The sequence below is a fragment of the Lepeophtheirus salmonis genome, chromosome 8 (assembly GCF_016086655.4).
Source record: "Lepeophtheirus salmonis chromosome 8, UVic_Lsal_1.4, whole genome shotgun sequence".
Classification (NCBI taxonomy): Eukaryota; Metazoa; Arthropoda; class Copepoda; order Siphonostomatoida; family Caligidae; genus Lepeophtheirus; species Lepeophtheirus salmonis.
In genome coordinates this window covers 2,075,446-2,098,388 of record NC_052138.2, presented here as the reverse complement: position 1 = coordinate 2,098,388, position 22,943 = coordinate 2,075,446, and the positions used below count along the sequence as shown (strand labels likewise).

The 22,943-nt window shown below is 31.8% G+C and overlaps 5 protein-coding genes across 8 annotated transcripts; 2 read left to right on the top strand and 3 right to left on the bottom strand.

Moving 5' to 3' along the window:
- Positions 1-2,053: 2,053 nt before the first annotated feature.
- On the top strand, positions 2,054-8,512 carry LOC121123543 (uncharacterized). The gene is made up of 2 exons (XM_040718668.2): positions 2,054-2,228; positions 7,815-8,512. Exons 1-2 carry the CDS (start codon positions 2,117-2,119, stop codon positions 8,267-8,269), a joined length of 567 nt encoding a protein of 188 aa, XP_040574602.1. The 5' UTR covers positions 2,054-2,116; the 3' UTR covers positions 8,270-8,512.
- Positions 8,513-8,528: 16 nt separating this feature from the next.
- On the bottom strand, positions 8,529-10,874 carry LOC121122355 (sodium-coupled neutral amino acid transporter 7). Of its 4 annotated transcripts, none has more exons than XM_040717327.1 (5): positions 10,477-10,771; positions 10,012-10,391; positions 9,607-9,940; positions 9,149-9,541; positions 8,529-9,091 (listed from the first exon to the last, which is right to left on the bottom strand). In XM_040717327.1, the coding sequence occupies exons 1-5, from the start codon at positions 10,589-10,591 to the stop codon at positions 8,829-8,831; spliced, it is 1,485 nt and encodes a 494-aa protein (XP_040573261.1). In that variant the 5' UTR covers positions 10,592-10,771; the 3' UTR covers positions 8,529-8,828. The 4 variants fall into 4 exon arrangements, with proteins under 4 accessions (XP_040573261.1, XP_071746788.1, XP_040573259.1 ...); XM_071890687.1 differs by having other exon boundaries at positions 10,012-10,388; positions 10,477-10,716; XM_040717325.2 differs by having other exon boundaries at positions 8,529-9,541; positions 10,477-10,874.
- A 400-nt stretch (positions 10,875-11,274) lies between these two features.
- LOC121122358 (protein Star) lies at positions 11,275-13,083 on the top strand. The gene is made up of 5 exons (XM_040717329.2): positions 11,275-11,640; positions 11,713-11,800; positions 11,869-12,028; positions 12,552-12,745; positions 12,804-13,083. The coding sequence occupies exons 1-5, from the start codon at positions 11,360-11,362 to the stop codon at positions 12,999-13,001; spliced, it is 921 nt and encodes a 306-aa protein (XP_040573263.1). The 5' UTR covers positions 11,275-11,359; the 3' UTR covers positions 13,002-13,083.
- On the bottom strand, positions 12,996-14,441 carry Elp4 (Elongator complex protein 4). Its single transcript, XM_040717328.2, has 2 exons — positions 14,167-14,441; positions 12,996-14,001 (listed from the first exon to the last, which is right to left on the bottom strand). The coding sequence occupies exons 1-2, from the start codon at positions 14,318-14,320 to the stop codon at positions 13,127-13,129; spliced, it is 1,029 nt and encodes a 342-aa protein (XP_040573262.1). The 5' UTR covers positions 14,321-14,441; the 3' UTR covers positions 12,996-13,126.
- Positions 14,442-14,925: 484 nt separating this feature from the next.
- Positions 14,926-16,046, bottom strand: LOC121122359 (uncharacterized). The gene is made up of 3 exons (XM_040717331.2): positions 15,632-16,046; positions 15,370-15,552; positions 14,926-15,307 (listed from the first exon to the last, which is right to left on the bottom strand). Exons 1-3 carry the CDS (start codon positions 15,689-15,691, stop codon positions 15,089-15,091), a joined length of 462 nt encoding a protein of 153 aa, XP_040573265.1. The 5' UTR covers positions 15,692-16,046; the 3' UTR covers positions 14,926-15,088.
- Positions 16,047-22,943: the final 6,897 nt, after the last annotated feature.

Sequence of the window (22,943 nt, the reverse complement as noted above, 5' to 3'; positions counted from 1 at the left end):
AGTTCTTATGCATCCACTCTACAGTCCGCACCTTGCACCAAGTACAAATTTACCCTCAATAGAGGTCTCTGAAAATTTGTTGTCCGAGTTATTTGTCAATACAGACAAGGGCATCCACGAGAAGGGCATTATGAAGTTGGCAACAAATTGTCGAATTGAAGGGGTATAGTTGTCTTAAATAGGATGATTGTAACGCGTCTTATAAAGCATTGAAATAAATTGAAAAATACAAAATTAATTTTCCCCCAGCCTGCTTTGAACTCAGATTTTTCACACGGCATACATATAGTTTTCAGTCATCATTCTCGTTTAAAATTCTATTGAGTTTTGCGTCGATTCTGTCGCCGTGTCTCTGAAGACAAGTCATTCTGCACGTTAAACAGACCCTATAGAGTTTAAAGAATAAAGAAAAGTGTAATATACATAGAATATAAAATTGGAAATAAAACGTTTTACCAGAAATCAATTATAAATATTCATACCTTCATTAAATGCAAGTAATACTATAATTAAGTACACTCACATAATTAATTCAGTGGTTAAGTAAGAGAGTTGTATTGACTATTCAACAAGGTTGACCAACCGTCTTATTTTTAGATTTTTTTTAGTCCGGGGAATTTTTTTTAGTGAAATTTTGGGGTTATTTTTTATTTAACCTGAGTTAAATAAAAAATAAAATTTTCCTTAAAGTAAAGATAAAAATCCAAAATGTAGGCTTAAAACAAAAAAATATAAATATGTCAACACAACAACAATCTGGGAGAATTTATCTCAAAATATAGGTGGATTACATTTGTAGTCTTTGACGAATTATTGTCAATTTCTATCAACAAATTATTCAACTTAAATAGTGTTGAGACTCGGTCAAGCACTGATTTTTTTTTTTTTCCCGTTCGGTATTAAGTGACATTTCTAAACCGATTTGGACCAATTTTTTCGGTCCCACTTTGTTGACCTATTGTAATTCGGTCTCACTTTATGGACAATTTTTTTTTCGGTTTCAATTTATGGACCGATTTTTTTCAGTCTCATATATTATTAAATACCTTTTTTTTAAATCATATGTCATTTTTTTTTAAATCTCAAAGGTACACGATAAGCTCTAGAACAAATACTGTATACATATAAGAGACGGCAGGATCAAAATTAATCTCTGTTCCAACTTTTTATAACGTCATTGTACTTGAAAACACATATGATGGTCATGTTATATACAATTTATCTGTAAAATCGGCCTGGACCGATTTTTTTTTTTTTTGAGGGGGGATTTTTTGTGAACTAATTCGGTCCAACAAAAAATATAACCGTCTCAGACCGGTCTAGGAAATCCAGACCGAACCCCAACACTAATATTAACCCATTGAAAGCGCCGCAAATTGCTCATAAAATACCCAAAATTGATATTTTGATCATAAAAGATTGAGAAATTAAACGATTTTATACTTGAAAGTCATAGTTTTTAATTTTTTGTGAGCAGCTGTGGATATTTGAATTTTTTTTCAAAAAATTTAATATTTTAAGTTTAATTTAAACCTATTTTTTCCACAAAAAATCCCTTTCTGTGAATAGCTATGGATTTTTCAAATGTTTTTCGAAAAAATTTAATTTCAAAAAATTCCATGAACCAAGGTTAATATGGAGTAATATCTAATAATAAATTGGATTTTTTTCCTTTTCCCGATTTTTATTCAAGATTTTTTTCATTTGACGTACCATATATTTTCTTTTTTTTTTAAAGAGAGATGAAAAATAAACTTAAAACTAAAGGAAAAAAAGAATTAATTACTTCACTAATTAATTGCTATTAGTTTCAAAATTTTCTCTTAAGTCAAATCAAAATTTGGACATTATTCACCCTAATTCAACTTTTAGCATCATTCATTAATGGAAAAAGAAAACCATTATAAGACAAAAAAAGATAAAATAAAGAAAGTCCGAGGATTATATTTCTTTTTCTTGACTTCGCACTGATTCCCTCGTCCTCGCACCTTTTATTACAAGCACTATAAAAGGATCCAACATATCTGAAAAGCTCATCAGTTTGAGTATATTTATCAAGAAAGGATCTCTATATCGCCTCCTGGAGAAGACAAGACAGCATCTTTCTAATATAATTATGACTGACAAATTCATGTCCGTTATCTTTATGCTCTTACTGGGAATTGTAGGGATTCTTTCCGCGGATCCTCTTCATTTAGAACACGAAGGAGATTCCACTTCCTCTGCAGGTAATCCTAACCTTTCTTTTCTGGGGGCATCCATGAAAAAGCATCACTCGAAGTCAAATTAAATAAAGGGGTTTCCTTAAGAGCACCTCAGCTATTTTTTTAAATAAAACACAAACAATTAAAGAGATCACCAAATTTATTTTTTCACTACAAATCACTCTAGCTTGATTATCAAGAGCATGTTTATAGAAGTCCAATCGCTGAACCCAATTTTCTACTACTTTTTTCAATAAATTGACCGATATTGCATCAATTTTGAGCTCAATATTTTTTCTGAGCTCTGATAACGTCGTCGGGTTATTGGTGTAGACCAATGACTAAGAAAATAATCTAAAGGGGTTAAATCCCACGATCGAGGTGGCTAATCAACTGGTCCATTTATCGAAATAACGCGCTTACCAAAATTGTTTTGCAATAAATCGATTGTAATTTTTGCTGTATGACAAGTGGCGCCGTCTTGATGGAACTATATTTTTGCCAAGTCCATACCTTTCAATTGGGATAAAATAAAAATCATTTATCATGGTGCAATAGCAATTTATATTTCTACTACAATTTTTGCAATTTATACCCCATTTGGGGTAATTTAATCCTGTTCCGATACCACTGCTCTGAGACTATACACTCCTTTGAGGATTAGTACACACCCTCTTCCCTAGACAGAGTAGTCCAATGGGTTCGTGTCTGAAGAGGAGGGCACCCCCATATTGAGGTCCCAAAAGTCTGTAAAGTTGTCTCTCAAGAAGGCCTGGGTCTTAGCGGTGCAATAGCATGTAGTCTTTAGTGAAAACAATGTTCTCTCCGAACTTTTATCTAGCCCAACGTAGCACTTTCTTAACCAGTAGTTTGATGTCAGTATCTACATTGAGCCGCTCCTTCCTCTCCACAAAAATGGGAGGGCAGATTTCGCTTGTACTAGCCACTGGGCTTTTTGTTCTGAAAACAATGTTCCACAATAATCATTTATTGTCATAATTCCTTCCTCATAAATTTGAATAGCGGGGTGCCCCTGCTTATAACGAAGGAATCATTGATGTTTCTCAGGAACTGCTGAACAAAATGTGTTTGTCGGAAAATTGCTTCATTTTTGTACAAATCTGGGGTCTGGCCTTAGAGAAAGCCTCTCATTTGTGAAACTTTTGCCAAGATGGTTTTCCTTTAACACTAAAAGGACCATCGGAACATTATTTCATTTCAAACAAATGTATATATGAGCCAGAAATACTTTGTTGAACACAAGTTTTACAACTTGTGTAGTAACGTACTATGCCAGATGTTATCACTTAACAGGGGCGTCCGTAAGGGGTGGGCAGGAGGGGTTGTAGTCCCCCTCAAAAAAAAAAAGGAATCTGTACTTCCTACTGGGAAAATTAATATTCCATTTAATTTTTTCAAAACGTGTGGTATTAATCCTTTGACGGTGCATTTTTGCAATTTTTGCAATTGAAGTAGCCAAATTATGCCTCATACCCCGTAGACTGAAATATAAGCCCCTCTTATATTATGGTAATAAAATTATAAAAAACTATCATTTGATGTAAACAAGCGTTTTTGTAGTTGTTGATAAGTTATTTCCTACTCACGGCGTTATCTCGATAACACAAAATGTTTGTTGTCAGCTGTCGATTCCCTCTTCTCCCTTGATACGTCATGGGTATTTCATAATTTATTCTTTTTCATAAATACACAAAGTAATAAGTTATTCTATACTTATACACTGTTTACCAACAAGGACAGGAATACAATTTCTAGTTGATCCCTCGTCGTTCATATAAAATATATATCGGCCATTTTATTATCTCTATGAAGAATGTTGGCTATTTCTTCATAGAAACTTATCCCTCTAAGCAATATTATAATACAGTATCGAATAAAATACTATGTAGATTTTAATAATATGTAATTCATTTCAAAAATGGGGAAAAAAGAATATGACAGTCATAGTCTGCGAGTACATAAGAGATACATAGCTGTTGGTATCATTAACTTATTTACTAACTACCAGATGATTTCGGGCCTTTTATATGTTTCCTTATGGAGGAAAGGTATGCACGATACAATAAAGATTCCGACGTGTATTATGTCTTCTATTAGTTATGTATAATCTTGAATAAGGGAGAGTTTCCCGTAATTATTTGATTGACACTAGACTAAGGATTTTTGAGCAATTTTTTCCGCCTAAATTATTGGTTCACTAAAATTTTGGCAAAATGAGCAACCAAAATATCAAAATCGAGCGATTTGTATTAAAAGAAAAATACAGTTTTATAATAATAATTTAGAGGAATAATTATGTTTATTTTATATTTATCAAAATTTCTTCATAAATTTTACTATCTTATATTGACAAGTTAATATTTTATGTAGAAAGATTTTTTTCCGTTAATTTTTCCCTATGATCAGTATTGGTAGTATCAAACATATTTAAAAAACGTCCACATTAGTAGTTGAAGTAAATTTGAAGTTGGCGAGATCTTCAGAAGTCTTGTAAAATGGAGGAATCTCATTATCACCACCAATGATATTACGTCCAACCTTTGCATAAATGGATGATCGATTTGACGCAAATGTATTTCTCATTTGTGTCAAAATTTAATGGGGATTATTCAACAGTTAATTTTGCACCAAATTTATTCTTCCTTTAATCGGATGTTGTCTGAATCTGAATCCCTCACACATCCAATCATGTAATTCATAACCCTGATGGTATCATATAGACATTTTACCTCCAAAAAGAGAGCCTTATAAAGGAAGGTTTTGGCTGGTATATTTTTCCTCGAAAAATATCATTAAATAATCATCAAAAGCTATTGTGAAATCTAACACAAACTTTGAATATTTATTTCATATGAATTTAGAAAAATGAAGCATCTTCACACACACACAAAAAAGAGTTAAATGAATCATCTTGTCTATACATTATTTTAATTAACTTATGATGAATATAGTTTTTTTATGGCGTTCGCAGGGTGGGGGGGGGGCTACAGCCTCTCCTCCAGCCACCCCAAGAATCATGGCCTTTCTTAATTTTAGTAGGAATCTCTAGTGTTGTGTCATTCCTTATTTATTCGGTACAGTCCAGTCTTAGAACATCTCCTATCAGTCCTTCGGACTATCAGTAATAGAACTGATTAAAAAAGTAGAAATAAGGTTGGAACTTGCATCAAGAGCCCCTCTGCATAAGTCATACAAAGTAGGACTTCTGAATTCTTTCCATCAATTATATGCTTTTAATCAATTATAATTATCCTCAGTAATGATTTATTTCTGAGACAATTTGAGTGTTTTTGTCTCTCATAATTTAGATTAGTATTTGATTGAAAAAGGGGATTATGATTCTTCTTATTTGATTGAGTCCATATAGTCATTGATAATCATAAACCATGATTAAGGCCTGTATAAATTTATATATTTTGTACTCGTAATTGAAAAGGAAATACAATTGGAAAGGTTATGTTAGATTAGTGTGTAATTTTGTTAAGATAAATTGTATTTTTGGGAAAGTATCAATACAAAAATGATTATTCCCAGTAGTTTGTTGATGGTCACAATGTTGTAACTACGGGGGTACTTAAGACTCCCAAAAAAGGATGTTTGTCTCCCTCCGCACAACTGAAATATAAGTTTAAAAGTAAAATTATATCATATTAAAATGTAAAAAAAAATAACCTCAATTTGTAGGCTTTAAAAGTAAAATTATATCATATTAAAATGTAAAAAAAAATAACTTCAATTTGTAGGCTTTAAAAGAAATTTCAAAAATAAATTAATTTAAATATCCTCTCAATCTAGTCAACCCAAACAGAAAAGCTTTAGTCACAGCACTGGGCCTTTCTAGAATTTGAAAAGTCCCTCCTAGGTTGGATACACCATGTCTAATTACAAGACTTTGTATAAAGCAAGGTTAATAGAAATACAAGGTTCGACCATCATATAATCGGGCTTGCTAGAATTTTCAATTTGATGTATCGTACCGACTGCTGGGCAAGACAGGCAGATTTTGACAAAGCACGCAACCACTTATAGTCCATGATGTCACTATTGTTAGAATTTTCAATTTAATGTATCGTACTGACTCCTGGCAAGAAAAACAGATTTGGACAAAACACGCAACCACTCATCTAATATGACATCAATATTAAAAGCCAATCAAAAGAATATTAAATTAATTAATTTTTATTTTATTTATTTAATTATCCAATTAAAAGAATCAGTGGGTTAGGAAGTATTGGTTAGGAAGGGTAGTTTTCAAAGGATTGTAACCAGACCTCGACAGACACGCTAGACGGGCTAGTAAAAAAAAACAGTTGGCTAGTGTAGGATGGCCTGTATCTATCCAGTTTGACTGCGTATTGCCATACCTTAAATACCACATCAGGAGCGTCAGCAGGATTATATTTTTTGGGAGGGGGGGGGATCCAAAATTTATTTATATTCATATTATGTGGATAACTTTTAGGGTAATCCCCCCCCCCAAACAATGAAGGTTGGTAAAGTCCCTGTACCTATAAACTATAGACAGTGGGTATAGTACCTAAATATCAGAGATTGGAGCAAGTACGTTGGTATTTTTACTTAAATATCCCTAAGTCCTATAATTTAGTATCTACACTTAAGTATCCTTCTTAAGTTATATAACTTAGTATTTATACTAAAGTATTCATGAAACATGAGCAATAATACTTGGCTTAAAAAGTAGTAGTTATTGATACTGGAAACTTGAATTTTTTTAAGTACTTTCAATAGAAAATGATGAAAAAGAGTTCACCTCTTTCGTTTCAAAATATTTTAAAAACAATCAATATTTTCATCAATTGTTATTAAGGTGATTACACCTTTCTTCTCAATTTTGATCCATAAACTGTCTTCCTTGCAAGGAATTCCTACGCTAACCTCCACTTATTTACTTCCTATAAAAGTAGACTTATTCATAAAATGGGATGGAGACAAAACAATCATTATTATTCATAGTAAATAAATACACTGCAAGTACTTGTAAATTACTTGAATACCTCAAAAAATAGGCCTATACTTGCCTTTGTACCTGCAATTTCAATGAAGTACTTGTACTTGGGCCCATTCCTTCTTGATATTTCGGGTGATAGGATATCGATATTGAATGAAAATATCAGAATTGATGAAGTAATCTCGATATTGGGAGTGAAGTGATGGACTGTCGATATAGTTAATAAATAATCTAGGTAGTAATTTGTTAAATAGGCTACTACAGGAAGTTCCCTCCAGTGATTTGAGAATTAAAGATTAAGGTAAGATTTAAAAGAACAGAAAACCTAGACAAGCTCTGGAGTTATTTAGATACAATAAATCCCATCAGTATTGAATCTACATATGTATATGAAAATTCTCTGAGCAATCTACTATGTTTTCTAAAGTCAGTATTCCAAGACAAAAAATAATAATCTCTTTATTGATTTATTTTAATACAAATGGCATCAATTTATAACTTTATTTCCTCTGTCACATTAAATGAATTATAATTTGAGTTTAATCTCCCAATCAGAACGCATATTAATATCCTTACTAAATTTTTTGATCTATTAATATCCCAAATTATAACTTTCCTAGATCATATAGTTCGATATCTACGAAGCGGACACGAACTCCTCGGAAGCATTCCAACTAAACGCCCCAGCCAATCACGAGACTTATATCGTCTTCTCCGTACACTCCGATCCTCCAGTGATCAAATTGTAGGAACATCCAAATACAAAAACTCAGAATCAACCGCAAATCCACCTCAAAAGGGTTTCTTTCTCCGCACTCTCCGAGGAAATAAAGGATTCTTTCTCCGAACACTGCGAGAAGACGACTCCAATAAAGGTTTCTTTCTACGAACCCTACGAAGTGACCCACAAAAAGGATTCTTCCTTCGAACCCTGAAACGCTCTAATAATAATAATGAGATTGCCTCTTTGGAAGATTTAGATGGATTTGAGGGCGATGAGGACGTCTATGTTGGAGAGGATGAGAAACCCTGGCCACATAACGTGGTTTTCCAACGAGAGCTCCCAATTTTTTAAAACAAATAACTATATACATATATATCCATATTTCGAAATTGTAACAGCCCTAATCGATAGAGATAAATGCACCAGTAATTAATAATGAAAAGTAATTAATAATTTTTTAATGTTGTCGTTGTTTTAATTTTTTTTTTTTTTTCAGTTCCATTTAAATATAATTAATTGTTATTCCATTATTATTAAAAATATTAATTTTTATATTACTAAGATTGTATAATAATATATACATATTTAACTATATACTTACTCCCAATAATTTCATTTAAAACTTTTTTTATTATTTGAGTTATGAGTAAATGATAAACAATAAAAAAGTGTTTTTTTGAGTGTGTAGACTATAATCAGATATACAATACATATTAACAAAATATGAAGGAGAAAAAATTAAAAACTTTGTAAAATTGAAGAAATACTGACAATTAAAACTCAATTTGGAAAATCAGTTGTATATCGGTCTTCCATGGTGATGATTTTCCATGGTCATTATAAATATATAAATAAGGACATGCACAAATTACATAGTTGATGCAATATACGCCTCTTTCAGGACTTCAAATTATAAATACTCTCTTCCTTCGATATATTGTCCACCAGTAAGTCCAGTTAATTTAATATTCCTAACAGCTTGAGTCAAAACCACACCAAAAATGAAAAATCCTATGACTTGGAAGATTATGGAGATAAGCAGAATAGCTATTGTCTTTTTTCGTACAAAGGACGGGTCTACTCTTAAGGTATATTTGAAGAGACAGATTCCAGGGAAAACAAATATAAAAATAGAAGCTAAGGACCCGAGTGCCTTAATCACAAGGTCAATATCTGGAATCAACAACGCAGACAGTAGACTCAAAACGAACCAGATCAAGGAAATAATACTTGAGACGAGTCTTGTTCCACCACCAGAGTGAAATATGACTGAGATAATGGCTTCCCGTCCACAAAATAAAAGGATTGGGTAAGTGGTAATGGTTTTAAGAGCCATTGCAATGTTAGCCATGAGGATTTTAGGATCTGAAGCATCATACATGAGGAGTATGTCGGGTTGTACTAAAGATCCAAATGTGTAGTAGCCCCATCCTGCCGCTCCTGTATAACAAAAGCAACATATGGCGATTGCACTGAATGATGAAATTGTAAAGTTCTTTATATTTCGTTGCTTCATACAACTATAAATGGGTATAACTGACACATGGCATTGATAACCGAAACATATTACGGGAACAACTAAGAAGACATCCATCCAGGAGTCTGGGTGCGTCTTTATTTTCCCTAGAAAGTATGGAAGGAGAAATGTATAAGTACTTCTATAATTAAATCAAGATATTTAATTTTACCGTGTTTATAATCTCCAAAATAATACTCATATATTACAAGACATACAATGTACAGAATGGCTATTACACCCAACGTAGACGGAATGCTCAAGAAATCAATTTTTTTAGAGAAGCACATTGGAAGAATGAAAAGTACCGAGCTCATTGTAATAGTAAACGTACGATTATAATACCAAATTTCTGACCATCCTGGCCCAACCCAGGACTCAAACACACGATCAATCTGATCTCCAATAATAATAAGAAAGGTGATTGTGGTTCCGAATGTGTAGATAGCCACAATCACTGAAGACAAATATTTTCCAAACTTTCCTGCAGAGCCGTACATAGCATCCTATAAACAGGGATTTGTGATAATTAATAAAATAATAATAATTACGTAACTACTATCAACAATTTATCTACCTGAAGTGTTTTTGCTCCACAATGATCGGCAGAAAATGCGAGTACAAGTAAAGCAATTAAAATAAAAATGAGAAGAAAAGCTTGTACAAAAATTGCAATCCCTAAACCACCCGCCTCATCATATGACTTTGGGAAATTGAGAAGAGCAGCCCCTAGGCCTGCATTAACAATAAGAAATGTTGTATAAATAATCCCTGTTCCACTTTCATTGCGCGACGATGCAAGTTGTTCATTCCCGTGAGGGCGTCTATTCACCAATCCATAGCAAAAATCTGAATCTAAAACAGAGTCAAAACTCCCATCACGCTCTCCTCCTACTCCGCTACCACCACCAACAGAGTCTGAGTCCAGTTCAGTCTCAAAACCTGATCTTGAACCTACTGATAAGTATTTCAACATTAATAATAAATTTAAATTAGATAAATAAATCCGATTTATTTATTAATTAGTCAGGGGCAAACTCACCAAGGGGATTGAGAGAGTCATAGGATGGTGGCTCGGAGTAATCGTTTTCAGGGCTGATACCATCGTCAATCACATCCTCACTTTGAGCAAACAAGGGACTATTATCCGAAATCATAGCATCGTCTCGTTGGTAACAATTCTGTCAGAAAAAGAAGATTAGAATGATTTTCGACAGTGACATGAGCTACAAAATAGATACTCCAAACGCCCTCTTTATTTCAACAGTCACACCAATTTTACTTTGTAACAAAATATGTACGTACGTACGATCTCGATACTAGAGTACTAAGTCTATAAATGTATATATATATAACATAAATACTTAATATATTAATTAATAATATTTGGTACGATGAGTGGAGTATGATTCATTGATGGGATGAAATTTCTACATTCTTTCTACGCCTCAACAAATAGGGATTATCATGGGTTCTCTTTGAACTATTCACAACAAACTCCCTTTTTTTAATATTTTATTTAGTCTAGAGGAAATAATATAATTGTTATCATGAATTATAATTAATGAGCCGTTTAACCTCAACCCTGATACATGATCTAAACAAATTATAATATGAAAATCATTATTATAATATATTAAAATGTACATATTTCGAGAAATCCTTGTAGGAGAATTAACCGATACATTTATGTAGAATCTGCATTCCCTCCAGCTATAAATCCAATGAGAAGATTTTTTCATAGATATAAATAAATCTATGTATTTAATCATTATGGGTTCATTCAACAACTGCAATAGTAGTACTATCTATTCTCAACTCACAAAAAATATGCTGGGTACATTAAAAATGATCTTCCCTAGGTATATTTTAATTTATTTGTACACCTCACTTGCTTTGAATACTCTTCGCCATACAGTACATACATGGCAATGCCTTTTTCAATACTTCTCCTGATAATAACTTTACATTTTGATTTTACTTTGGGATTAACTGAAGAAATCGAAACATTTGGCACTCTAAATCCCTCTTTAAATCAACTAGATCAAGAGGATCCCTTTCTGATTAATATATTAAAAGATAAGTATATTGTGAAACCTCCATCTCCAGAGACTCCGTACAATTTATCATACCCTCCAGATGATTTTCCTATTAAGTATATGAGTGGACAATTTCGACAGCCTGTGATTGTTAACAGCATTTTAAAGTGAGAGCCGGCGTCATCAATATATCCTGTAGATAATTAATTAAGTGATTATATTGACAATGTTTTATTTAGGAATAAGAAAAATGGATTCTTTGTTGAGGCTGGAGCTGCAGATGGACAAATGTTCACAAATACTCTCTTGTTTGAACTCTTTCACAAAGTAAGTACATTACTACTGTTCGAATCAAATAAATGAACAAATCATCATATTTTTTCTATTTTTTGAAGTGGACAGGTTTGTTGGTGGAACCCAATCCAGACTTTTATGAGTCACTCTCATATAAACATCGGAGAGCCTATACTTTTCCTCAATGCCTATCAACTAAAACTACACCTGAAATTGTTTCGTTTGATGCATCAGGACTGATCGGAGGAATCATCGAACCAGGTGAGGTCAAAATTAGACACGGACTGATATCAAAATACTTTCCAATTCGATATCACCTCACCAATTAAATAGTGGATTTTTTTAGGCCACTCATTATTGAAGTGCAAAAGTTTTGTAAAGCCGAAAGATATTTGTATTTTTATGTGGTTTTGCATTGATTTGAACCAGTTCTTGGATCATCATTTCGCTTACTAGACTACAATTTTTCATCCACCAGTTTTTTATTATATTCCTCAAGCTAGATATTCTTTCAATTGAGGGCATGTTTTCCAAAGATTTGTCGTATTAGCAGTAGCAACTACTTTGCAGTAATCACAGATTTGCTATTGGAGGGCTTGGGCCCCAGTGATTACGACACTGAACTTATTTAACACGATATAAGAATCTGATTGCATCATTTATAATATATATTATATTTTTCCCCGACACATGAGTTTTCTGATTTCGATCCGTTATATCAGTCCACGTCTAGTGATAATCATATAAGCTATGTTTACATACTAAAGTTTACATTTAATAATAGATAAAATTAAACCTGGGGATATTGATAGACCACCGGATTTAAATCGAAGATGGTATCATAGGAGAACGATTAAGGTCCAGTGTTTCCCTTTTTACTCCATACTTATGGCTATAGGAAATCCAAGAATTGATTACTTTAGTTTGGATATAGAAGGAGCAGAAATGCCAGTACTCAGAACACTGCCTTGGGATAAGGTTAGACTTGACACATATCTACTTATCACAATTGTCTGAATTATTCTCATTCTTATAGGTGGATATTGGAATTATTGATATCGAAGTCAATCATATGGGAAAGGTTTTCAACGGATCTGTATCGGATTTGACGGAATATATGGACAGTGTAGGGTATAAACATATTGAAACGGCAGGGATTGATTACCTATTCCGTAAGAAATCCGAAATAAAAAAGAAAAAACGCAAAAAGAAAAACAGATCAAACGAATTGTAGGCGATTTTTTTTTATAATTGATTAATTATTACGTATAAATGTGAATGATTGTCATAGAAATATACTTAATTCAAACACATCATCCCAGTCGTACCAATATTAACAGTATGTTCGCATACATAATATTAGAAATCAATGCTCTGACAACTCAATGCATTATTTTTCGAAGACTCATTCGAGTTCTGAACATCCAAGTCAGGAGGTAGACTCATTAATTCCATAGCGAATCCATTTCGTAGGGACTTAAATAGATAGACAGAGTTGATTTTAGGGTTGAGATGGAGTCTATGTAAATTATCAGATCTCTCAAGTTGCATCAACCCATGATATTTTTTGAAAAGTTTCTTATAAGCACTGTCTTCTTCAAAGGCTCTAACATCAATCACGGAGTCAATGTGATCCTTTATTGACTCGAAGAGAGTCTCATCCCTACCTTTTATCTGCATTCCCACAACACACAAATAATTCCGACAGAGGGATTTAAGGGAAATGATGAAGCGTTTTAAATCCTCAGAGTCCTTAGAACCATACAAAAGCGATCCAAAGTCATTAATGACGATTCGAAGAACTGATATGGGTCTTTCATCCTCCTTAGAAGATGTAAATTTATATGGGGAAGATGGATCGTTGAGAACATTGTAGATTTCTTTTAATAAAGAGATGTAAACGGAATCACTGCCTTGACTAGGAGGAATAAATGAGAAAGTGCGTCCCTCCAGAGTTTCCTTTGGAATTGATGTTTTTACATCAAAAGTAATTGGACCAGATGATTTTGGAGGATCCTTGCTTGGTAAGTTCTTGTAACGCCAAGCAATGAGTAAATCTTGTGACTCCGTTGGTTCATTTTTGACTTGGTTCTCAGGCAGGGAATCAGTAAAGCTAGGAATAGTCCTGAATGTTTTTTCTGCATCACAGGGATCAGCAAGGAAAACCTGGTGATCATCATGGATTCCTTGCGAAATGAAGTACTTTAAAAGCAGGGATGAATACTGTAAAGAACCTGGAATATAAAGATATCATTTAAATACTTGAATTATTTAATAATCGACAAAAGTAAGAATCTCATGATATTTTAAAAGGTTTCAATTTACATTGACGTCATAGCGTATGTATATTCACATCAATTTATAAAGATAACCACGTGATAGTATGATTGTAAACTTACCTCCAAACTCTCGTACAAGAAAGATCGTTCCAACGGGGACTCCCGATTCCTGGTGAACCAATTCATTGATGATTTTTGTTCCGGAGGATATGAGGAATTGTTGATGAGCAGGGATGACTTTGACCCCGGGGACTTTATTTTTGTCTATTGACATATTAAATAGGAAAACAAAATAGGCACTGTGAGCTTTTGATAACGATTCGATGAACGCAGTACATAAGTCGTGTAATAAAAGTTAAGAATTAGTAGTAGGCATTCAGGGCTGGCGCGGGAGCGCAGGCTTCATATAAAAAGGAAAAAAGTAGTAAGTAATCAAATCATGCAGTGTGGACAAAAAAATTAATACCAGCATACCATGGTGGTCCACGAAGAAATATTATTTTATCAATCTTTATCTAGCTAATAAATAACAACTATACTTGCGAATTGCAATAAGTCGTAAAATATGTTAATTCAAAATCCTACTCCTATTAATTATTCAATAAATAAAGTATATTTATAATTAATTATTCCAATAAGTTTATTTGATCAACAAATTATAAAAATATTAGGAAATCTTACGATGTATTTAAGTCTAAATGTGAACACTATCATATATGATATAAGTCAAGTTCATTCAAGTGTAGTTCCTCATCAAACTACTCAATCAAGGATAAATGTATTACTGTAGTTATTGTTGAATATGAATCCAAACCACAATCAAAATGTGATAAGATTCCATATTATGTATAAAACTTTAACGACCTAGTGGATGCGTGATGATATTTTGATATTGTTGATTTTATTTCATTGGCAAGACTTCAAATCTTAGAATTAATTACATATTATATACATATTAATATAATTATATCAAGTTTTGTTTTATTGAAAATCTTCTGGACTAAAAAAAAAAAATATGAGATGATAATGAGTTAATCCTAATTTAACTCTCATCCTCGTTTTGACTTTGTAGAAGAGAAATGTTTGCCTTCTTAACTCCGATAAGGAAGTCTGCAAGTAAAATGAGACTCAACAGAATGGATAAACAACCAACAGCAATTCCAAAATCATGAGATCGGCCAAAGATATAGGAAAATCTATTGAGTGTGATAGCTCCAACAATCATGGAAAATATGGCTCCTAGGCCTGTGAAATATTCCTCCTATTCATGGATAAAATTAATGTACAGTTTCCGATATATTTTTGAAATAGATTTAAAATTACGAGAACAGTGAAGGTAGAGCCAAGGACATAGCTGATCATTATTCCGGGTAAAATGAAACAAAAGGAAAAAATAGTTCCTAATGCGAAAAGAGTCGAGCTAGGTCCTCCAAATTGAAGCAATTCATCGATGTAGTATCCCCATCCACCAGTGCTAGCCAATATCATAATGATGTAGGCTAATATCTGGGAAGAAAGCCGGATTATTAATTATAGGTGAATAAAGGATGTGTCATCACGAATTGATCAAATATAGGGAACTTACGATCTCTGCAATTTTGAGGTATCCATTAGGAGTTTTCAAGTTTTTCCATTCAATTGCCATGATTGATAAAGTTGCAGGTAAATATATGAGGTGATAAACTTCGATTTGTAAGTTGTAAAGGCCCTGAATGCACTGATGAGTATTTCACAATGAGATTCGGATTTTATTCAGCTTAATTTTTGTAAACAAGTGTATTCCAAAGGATTCATCACTTCCATGCTTAGCTATACTATTCCTCTATTATCCTCCTACTCTCGCCTGTATACGTAACTTTTTATATGAATAAATCTGAGAAATACCTCCTCCGTTTCATTACGTGAACAAGAGTGTATTGATGTGCACAGTTTTAGTTAACAAATGAATAGTATTGACTATTTAGTTACATGAGTAGCACCTTTGACTCATTCCTAACAATGAAAATCAAACCCTTCTTATCAGAAGGAGTTGATCCTTTGAAGATATACATATTCTGCAAAAAAGAAATCCTCTACAAAAAAAAAAAGTCTGCAGTTTGTGATAGGAACATAATATTTATTATGCAATTACTTTCATCAAATTCCTGAAAACGCTCTATTGAACATTTTCACTAACGTAATAAATTGCATTATAATTATAGGAGACGCCATATTGGGGCTCAAATTTGATATTTTTACTACTTAAAATGAGCAAATTTTTAATAAACCTTGTTAGAATTCTAGTAAATGAATAAAAACAGACTTGCCACTTGCATTGAATACAATTTGATGTCAATAGTAAAGAGGGAAATTTGAAAATAATCAATGTACTAAAAAATCCCAATTTTGTACGTTTTTTTTTGATCGATTACGTACGAGAAAAGTAGGATAATTGGCGAAAATATCTTATTCTTTACATTGTAATACTATATTTAATTTTTATATACAGCATGTAAATAAGATATAAATTGTATAACGATGTAGTAACATACTTATGTTTAATACATTTAAGGATTGGATACATGGGCGTTCTTAGCGTGGCTCAAACACTTCTTATAAGGCATTGAAATAAAGCAAAAAGTACGAAATTACTTTTTACCACAACCTACTAGGTATAATTTTAATTTAATTTTCTGTAACATATATTATATTCAAAAAGGCCACCTCCATGAGCCAGGGAGCTGGGAGGTTATTCTTCCACGGACAAAAAGTTTGGAATATTTACTGTGAGCCAGTCCTGCGTGATCTTGGGGATGTGTCAAGAGGCTCAATCGTTCCCGAACTCGTGCTTCTTCCAGTTCCTCAAATATAGAGTCTTTGCTAACTTTAATAAGTTTGGAAATGGGAGTATGGGATTTTTCATCTTGAATTAACTGGACAATCACTTTCCACTGGTTCTCAATCAGGGTCATGTTGGTCAAATAATGTTTTGATGACTTAAGGGGATGAATGGGTTTAATAAAAATGAATACGCAGAAGATGAGCCTGATATTACGAAATCTATATGAGGTATAGACAAATATATCATCCTAATTGCCGTATATAGGTAAGTTTTACGGTTTGCATGTTGTTAGAGGCTATGGGACTATGCCATCCTCCCCCCCAAACAAAATGATGATAGCTAGCCATGCTCCTGGTCAGATATGTAATAAAACTAGGCAATAGGGCAATAGAGATATAGGACATTTATAGACAGTAGGGTTTATGTCCTTCTATTAGTTAGTCCTCTTTTGACATGCAATAGTTCACCATTTTCCTTAATATAATTAACTAGCAAAGGGTTACCCGGCAAGGAGGGAGCGGGAAATCACCTTGACAATGGTCAATATTATTCTTTCTTAATGATTAGAACCCTTCGGCACAGGCGAGCATTATAACAAACATATGTATTATTATGAATTTTTTTTAAATTGAGGTATAAACTTCAAATAACATACCAACAAATATGCATCAAAAATTGTCTAGATGAGAAGTCCATTTTTTTTTATAAAAATATTGCCAAATCAAAATTTGCAAAAAAAAAACTTTTTTGCACTCATATTGCAAAAAAAAAGTATAAAATAACATTTATTCTAATTATAAAGAAGAACTCAAAACTACTAATATTTTTTTCGTACTTGCAAAAACAAAAAAAGTTATGGAGAATAATGTCGCCGAAAAAATTACCCTTGATAAGTAGTTCATTTTTGCAAGCATTTCAAAAATTATGTATTAAAATGTTCCGGAAATTGAGAATACATTTTAGTAATTTTAAATCAAAATCTATCGTTTTATTGCATTTCTTATTAAAAAATAGAAAATTGACGTTTGATGAAAAATGAGGGGAAAAAAAGAGAAAAAAATTATTCAGAAAATGACAGATATTTAAGTTAAAACCAATTTTTATGTGTCAAATTTATATGCAAACGAATTTCCATACAAATTTCTACAAACTTTATTTGATTTACTAATCCAATATTCCATTGGAAATCCATTTTTTCCACCTGAAAAAAAGAAAAACGAAACGTCAATTTTCACCAATTTCTTTTTTTTACCCATAACTTTTATTATTATTAATAATAATAAATTAAGCCGTTTTTCGTATAAGTATTTTGGAAACGGCAGTCACTTTTTGATTTATAACTTAACCCCCTATCTAGTCTCCTTAAGCTCCAAAAAACAATTCTTGTGTTCCGGGTATAGAATAAGCCCTCCTTATATGACTCCCCTGAAAATCGCCACCCTCGTCTTAACCTGACCATGTTCAAAAGAGGCATTCATGCAAAATTTCAGCCTCCTCGGTCCAACGGTGTTGTGACGTATAAAGGACAAATAGACAGACAAACACAAAACTCAATTTTATATATACAGATAAAGAAAGGCTCTTCATTATTATAACACTTTGTTGTTAAGGTCCCAAAATGACGTACTTGGGTCACGTGAAAACGCTCTGTTGAAGGAGTCAAAGTACATATTTAATATATTTTTTTTTAAATAATTAACGATTTTAATTATTATAATTGTAATTATATAATTATATTCAAAACACCATGGAATAGCTGTCATTAGGGTCTTGTAATACTGTTCCATAACTCGAAAGCGATTACATATTATGCCGAATGACATAATGTCATTTACATTGTACAATATTGCACAATAGTTAAATTGACATAGACTAATGGACTGTAAAAAAATAACAACTCCATTTTCAATTTCACTCAAATTTTTAAATGTTAATTTGTAAAACATAAACATTAAGTTTTTAGAAATCCATTCGATTCTACCTAGTTACTACAATCTAAAAACCATGCATATATACTTCAAAAACTAGAGTATAATATTTAGTATATGTATATATTCAGAAATTTGCTCTACCTACGTACATATTTTCACCCGTTGTATATGGAATCGAATGCATCTCTAAAAACTTATTGTATATGTTTATGATATACTACAAATTAAAAACGTTTAAAAATTTGAGTGAAATTGAAAATGGACATGTTTTATTTTTTATTTTTTTTAAAGGTCAAAATATAGATCTCGTGACTTTATGGGTAAAAACTCATTTTTTTGCCTTGCCAATAAAATACAACAAAAGACTCAAACAATTAAATGGGTTTTAAAGTTGATCGATATCTTTAAAAACATTCAAAATAGGGTAGGTGGAATTGAGGGCGAAACTTTAGAAGCCTCTCAATCCTGAACGGGAGGATGAAAAACGATAAAATTTTGGATTCATAAGTTTTTAACTAATATTAAAATATGTGTCAAATTTGAATAAAAAAAAATATAGATGGTCCTGTTTTTGAGTGATTGATTTGGCTTGGAATGACCTTATTCATTTATAGTGTATTGGTATTGGATATAAATCAAGGAACACTATCAAGGTTGTCTGCAGATTTAGAATTTTTTTTTTTTTGCTCAGTTGCATTATTTGATGCAATTTGCTTCATCTTACGGCTGCTTGCAGCTGATGTAATAAAACGTAATGACAGCCAAGCTGTTCTCCTTCCATAGATTATTCAGGAGTACCATGTTCATTTTCCATCTCTTTTATTTTTACATATCGGCAGGAGGACATATTTTATCCATCACTAATCATGAGTTTATGATGTATGATCGATATGTTTACCACAGTTTTGAAAAAACCACTGAACGATATAACTATCTAACTTTTGCGGTAGGGATTTGTGCCTCCATAATACATTTATTCTAAAAAAAATCACTTCAAAAAGATAATAGGTCCATTTTTGGGGGAGCAACAGGGAAAATAGAACTATGCCTCCATTGCTCTACCAAAAATCGACCTAATGTTCTTTAAAAAGCCTAAAAATAATAAAAATTGAAAGGAATGGCGTTGAATTTTTTTTTTTTTTCGTTTGTCGTTCAATTTTTTCCCGCTCGGCCCTTTAAAATACTCCTTTTCCATTCAATTTCCAAGTCCTTTATAAACAGACTTTATACATCTCTCATTATAGCTTGGGAATTTAATCATTCGTTAGCAAAGAAAATGGTAATTTACATTGTTAAATAGAATTTTTTGTATTTATTTACGGATTTTTTTTTTAAATAAATGAACAAACTTAGAAGAATCTCTTTATTATAAAAAGAACAGACTGCTTTCTGAAAATCCCATATAATTGCTAGTTCAAAGCATAAATACTCCTATTTTTAATTATATAAATTTCATGACGTAAGGACTCTGAATAAAATATTAATCAAGCGTTATACAATATCTTTTTAACAGTTTTTATTCAATGAATGCATGAATTGATTCATAGCATTCGTTAACACATATATGAAGTAAATAAAAATAAATCTTTTTTTTATTTATAGTTTATTCCGACTTTCTCATCACTATATATGTACAGGGTAGGACAGCAAAACGTGGACTCGAGGGATGGATTTAGAAATACATCCATAACCTAATATTTTCAATAATAGGCAAAAAATATTGTTAACAAAATATGTGGTAAGGTTTAATAATCATAATGTTTTATAATCATTTCAATATGAGAATGGTTTTTTTTTTCAACATTAAGTGCAATTTTCGGCTCCTTTAAAGGATCAAAGGATCAATCAGAATAATTTGTTGATGGAAATGAATAATAACACAGGGATAGAAGTAAATTCGCTACAAATTAATTGAAGCCAATAATCGAATTTATATTTGAGTGCAGAATCAAAAACTGATCTCATTTTTTATGTCAGTCGTCTGAATTCTGAAATATTATAGTAATTTGGGACTATTATCGCAGAGATTTATTTTTTAAACTTAAAACATTCCCCAAATTAAAAGTAAGATTAATAAAACTTATGTAATTGTTTTTTTTTTAATGATTATAAATTTTATTTGTGGATTATCTATCTTGTTCTGAACTCCATATATTTCCATTTTTAGGGTAAAAAATGATGAGAAACGACACTCTTCTTTAGATCCTTAATAGTTAATACTTATTCATATTACATAGTGATGAATGATCACGGATGAGAAATATCAATAGTTAACTATGTAAATCCAGTGTGTTTTTTAGCTGACCCGTTAATTTGTAATTGGTAGTATAAAGAAGGAATTTTCTTTTCCTTTGCAGTTGTCCTTATTATTTAACTCCTGAGTAGTAAACATCCTTTCCTAAATAGATTCAATATTTATTCAAAACCTGATTGAACGTTCGTGTGTGCTCATAAAAGACGAATCTTGAGGATTTGTTGCGGATTTATAATTGATAGTCCTGGTTGGACTCAGAGTAGAATTGGGGATCGACAGTGGAGTAATTCTAGCAAATGTCATACTTTATATCCTTTTCTCTGTACTAGCAAATAAGCAACATTATCAGGACATTATTCATAATTTCAATGCCAATTTCATGACACCATGCTCCGTAATAAATAATAATAATTAATATCACAATATGATATTAATTATTTTTGTGCAAAATTCGTGTTCCCCAGTGTAATAATTCGTTCAAGTATACAAATATAATCCAGCATTATTTTTTAAGAAGAATCGATTGCTTTAATGTTGAAGAGCCATCACATATATTTATTTTTTCGTCTACAAATGATTTAAATAATTATGCCCATTAACTTTATAATTAAATATATTAACTTACGGCATATTATTTAGATCAGTGGTTCTCAAACTTTGGTAGGTATAGCACTCATGCTGGTACGCGAGCTCCCTCTAATGATACATGTAGGAACGTTATAGATAGGATCGAAAAGCCTTCACACGGCGTTACTTCACAAATACCAAAATATACCGGGTATTTCGTTATCAGCTGTCGATATTTCTGATTCTTTTTGACTAATCCGTGTTTTGATAGCTGATTGGTTGAATTAGATTCAAATCTTGTTAAGCTCTGGACACTTCTCAACAATTATTGAATAATAATTATATAGCTGGGAAGAATTGGCTAACGACCAACTGATTTTGGGCCATTTCCCCATTTTTTTTTTTCTAGTATGAAATGTTGTGTAATATAATAAAGTTATCGACGCTTCCGCCATTGATAAATTGAATAATATAGATTCTTTAGCCTATATGTACATTATTTCGCTTAGTCCAGGGGTTCAAGACCCAAATTCCAATGAGTCAAATTGTATTCCTTATAAAAAAAAAATTATTCAAAAAATCAATAAAGTTTTTGTCTCTTATAAAAAAATACCCAAGGATTACTTGGCGTTGCTCTGGCTAAGGAGGGAGAGGGGAATCACATTGAAAATGGTCAAATTAATTAAGAAAATTAAAAAAATATTCAGAAAATACTTCTATATACTACATAATACTAATAATTATAATATGAATATTTCGTTGTTGTCGAAAAAGATCATGATAATTCTAATTTTGCAAAAATATAGCTCAAAGCATTTATTGGAATTGTAAAAGAAGCACAAACCTACCAATATTCTGTTTGCAAAAAAAAAAGTTATGATGAATAACGTTGTATAAAAAAATAACCCTCGATAACTGCTTCATTTTGCAAATATTGCAAAAATTATGTATTAAAATGTTCCAGAAATTGAAAATAAAATATTGTGTGAATGTTAGAGTCTACAATTTTATATACAAAATGCATCGTTTTATGACATTTCTTCTTAAAGATTGAAAATTGACATTTGATAAAAAAATGAGAAAAAAAAGAGAAAAAAATTATTCAGAAAATGACAGATATTTAAGTTAAAACCAATTTTTATGTGTCAAGTTTGTATGCAAACAAATCTCCAGACAAATTTCTACAAACTTTATTCTATTTACTAATCCCATATTCCATTGTAAGTTCATTTTTTTGGAACCTCCAAATAAACGAATTGTAATTTTCACCGAAAACGGAGTTATTCATACAGTTGTAAGAAATAATTTTTCTGTTTTAGGTATA

Excerpts from the sequence above, each read along its gene's own strand:
- LOC121123543 (XM_040718668.2), top strand. The coding sequence starts at position 2,117 with ATGACTGACAAATTCATGTCCGTTATCTTTATGCTCTTACTGGGAATT. Across the intron at positions 2,229-7,814 it reads AGATTCCACTTCCTCTGCAG|ATCATATAGTTCGATATCTA; the intron begins GTAATCCTAACC and ends TAACTTTCCTAG.
- LOC121122355 (XM_040717325.2), bottom strand. The coding sequence starts at position 10,591 with ATGATTTCGGATAATAGTCCCTTGTTTGCTCAAAGTGAGGATGTGATT. Across the intron at positions 10,392-10,476 it reads TGACTCTCTCAATCCCCTTG|TAGGTTCAAGATCAGGTTTT; the intron begins GTGAGTTTGCCC and ends AATACTTATCAG. Across the intron at positions 9,941-10,011 it reads GTGGAGCAAAAACACTTCAG|GATGCTATGTACGGCTCTGC; the intron begins GTAGATAAATTG and ends CCCTGTTTATAG.
- LOC121122358 (XM_040717329.2), top strand. The coding sequence starts at position 11,360 with ATGGCAATGCCTTTTTCAATACTTCTCCTGATAATAACTTTACATTTT. Across the intron at positions 12,029-12,551 it reads CGGAGGAATCATCGAACCAG|ATAAAATTAAACCTGGGGAT; the intron begins GTGAGGTCAAAA and ends ATTTAATAATAG. Across the intron at positions 12,746-12,803 it reads GAACACTGCCTTGGGATAAG|GTGGATATTGGAATTATTGA; the intron begins GTTAGACTTGAC and ends TCATTCTTATAG.
- Elp4 (XM_040717328.2), bottom strand. The coding sequence starts at position 14,320 with ATGTCAATAGACAAAAATAAAGTCCCCGGGGTCAAAGTCATCCCTGCT. Across the intron at positions 14,002-14,166 it reads TCTTGTACGAGAGTTTGGAG|GTTCTTTACAGTATTCATCC; the intron begins GTAAGTTTACAA and ends TTTATATTCCAG.
- LOC121122359 (XM_040717331.2), bottom strand. The coding sequence starts at position 15,691 with ATGGCAATTGAATGGAAAAACTTGAAAACTCCTAATGGATACCTCAAA. Across the intron at positions 15,553-15,631 it reads ACCTCAAAATTGCAGAGATC|ATATTAGCCTACATCATTAT; the intron begins GTAAGTTCCCTA and ends CTTTCTTCCCAG. Across the intron at positions 15,308-15,369 it reads GCTCTACCTTCACTGTTCTC|GAGGAATATTTCACAGGCCT; the intron begins GTAATTTTAAAT and ends ATCCATGAATAG.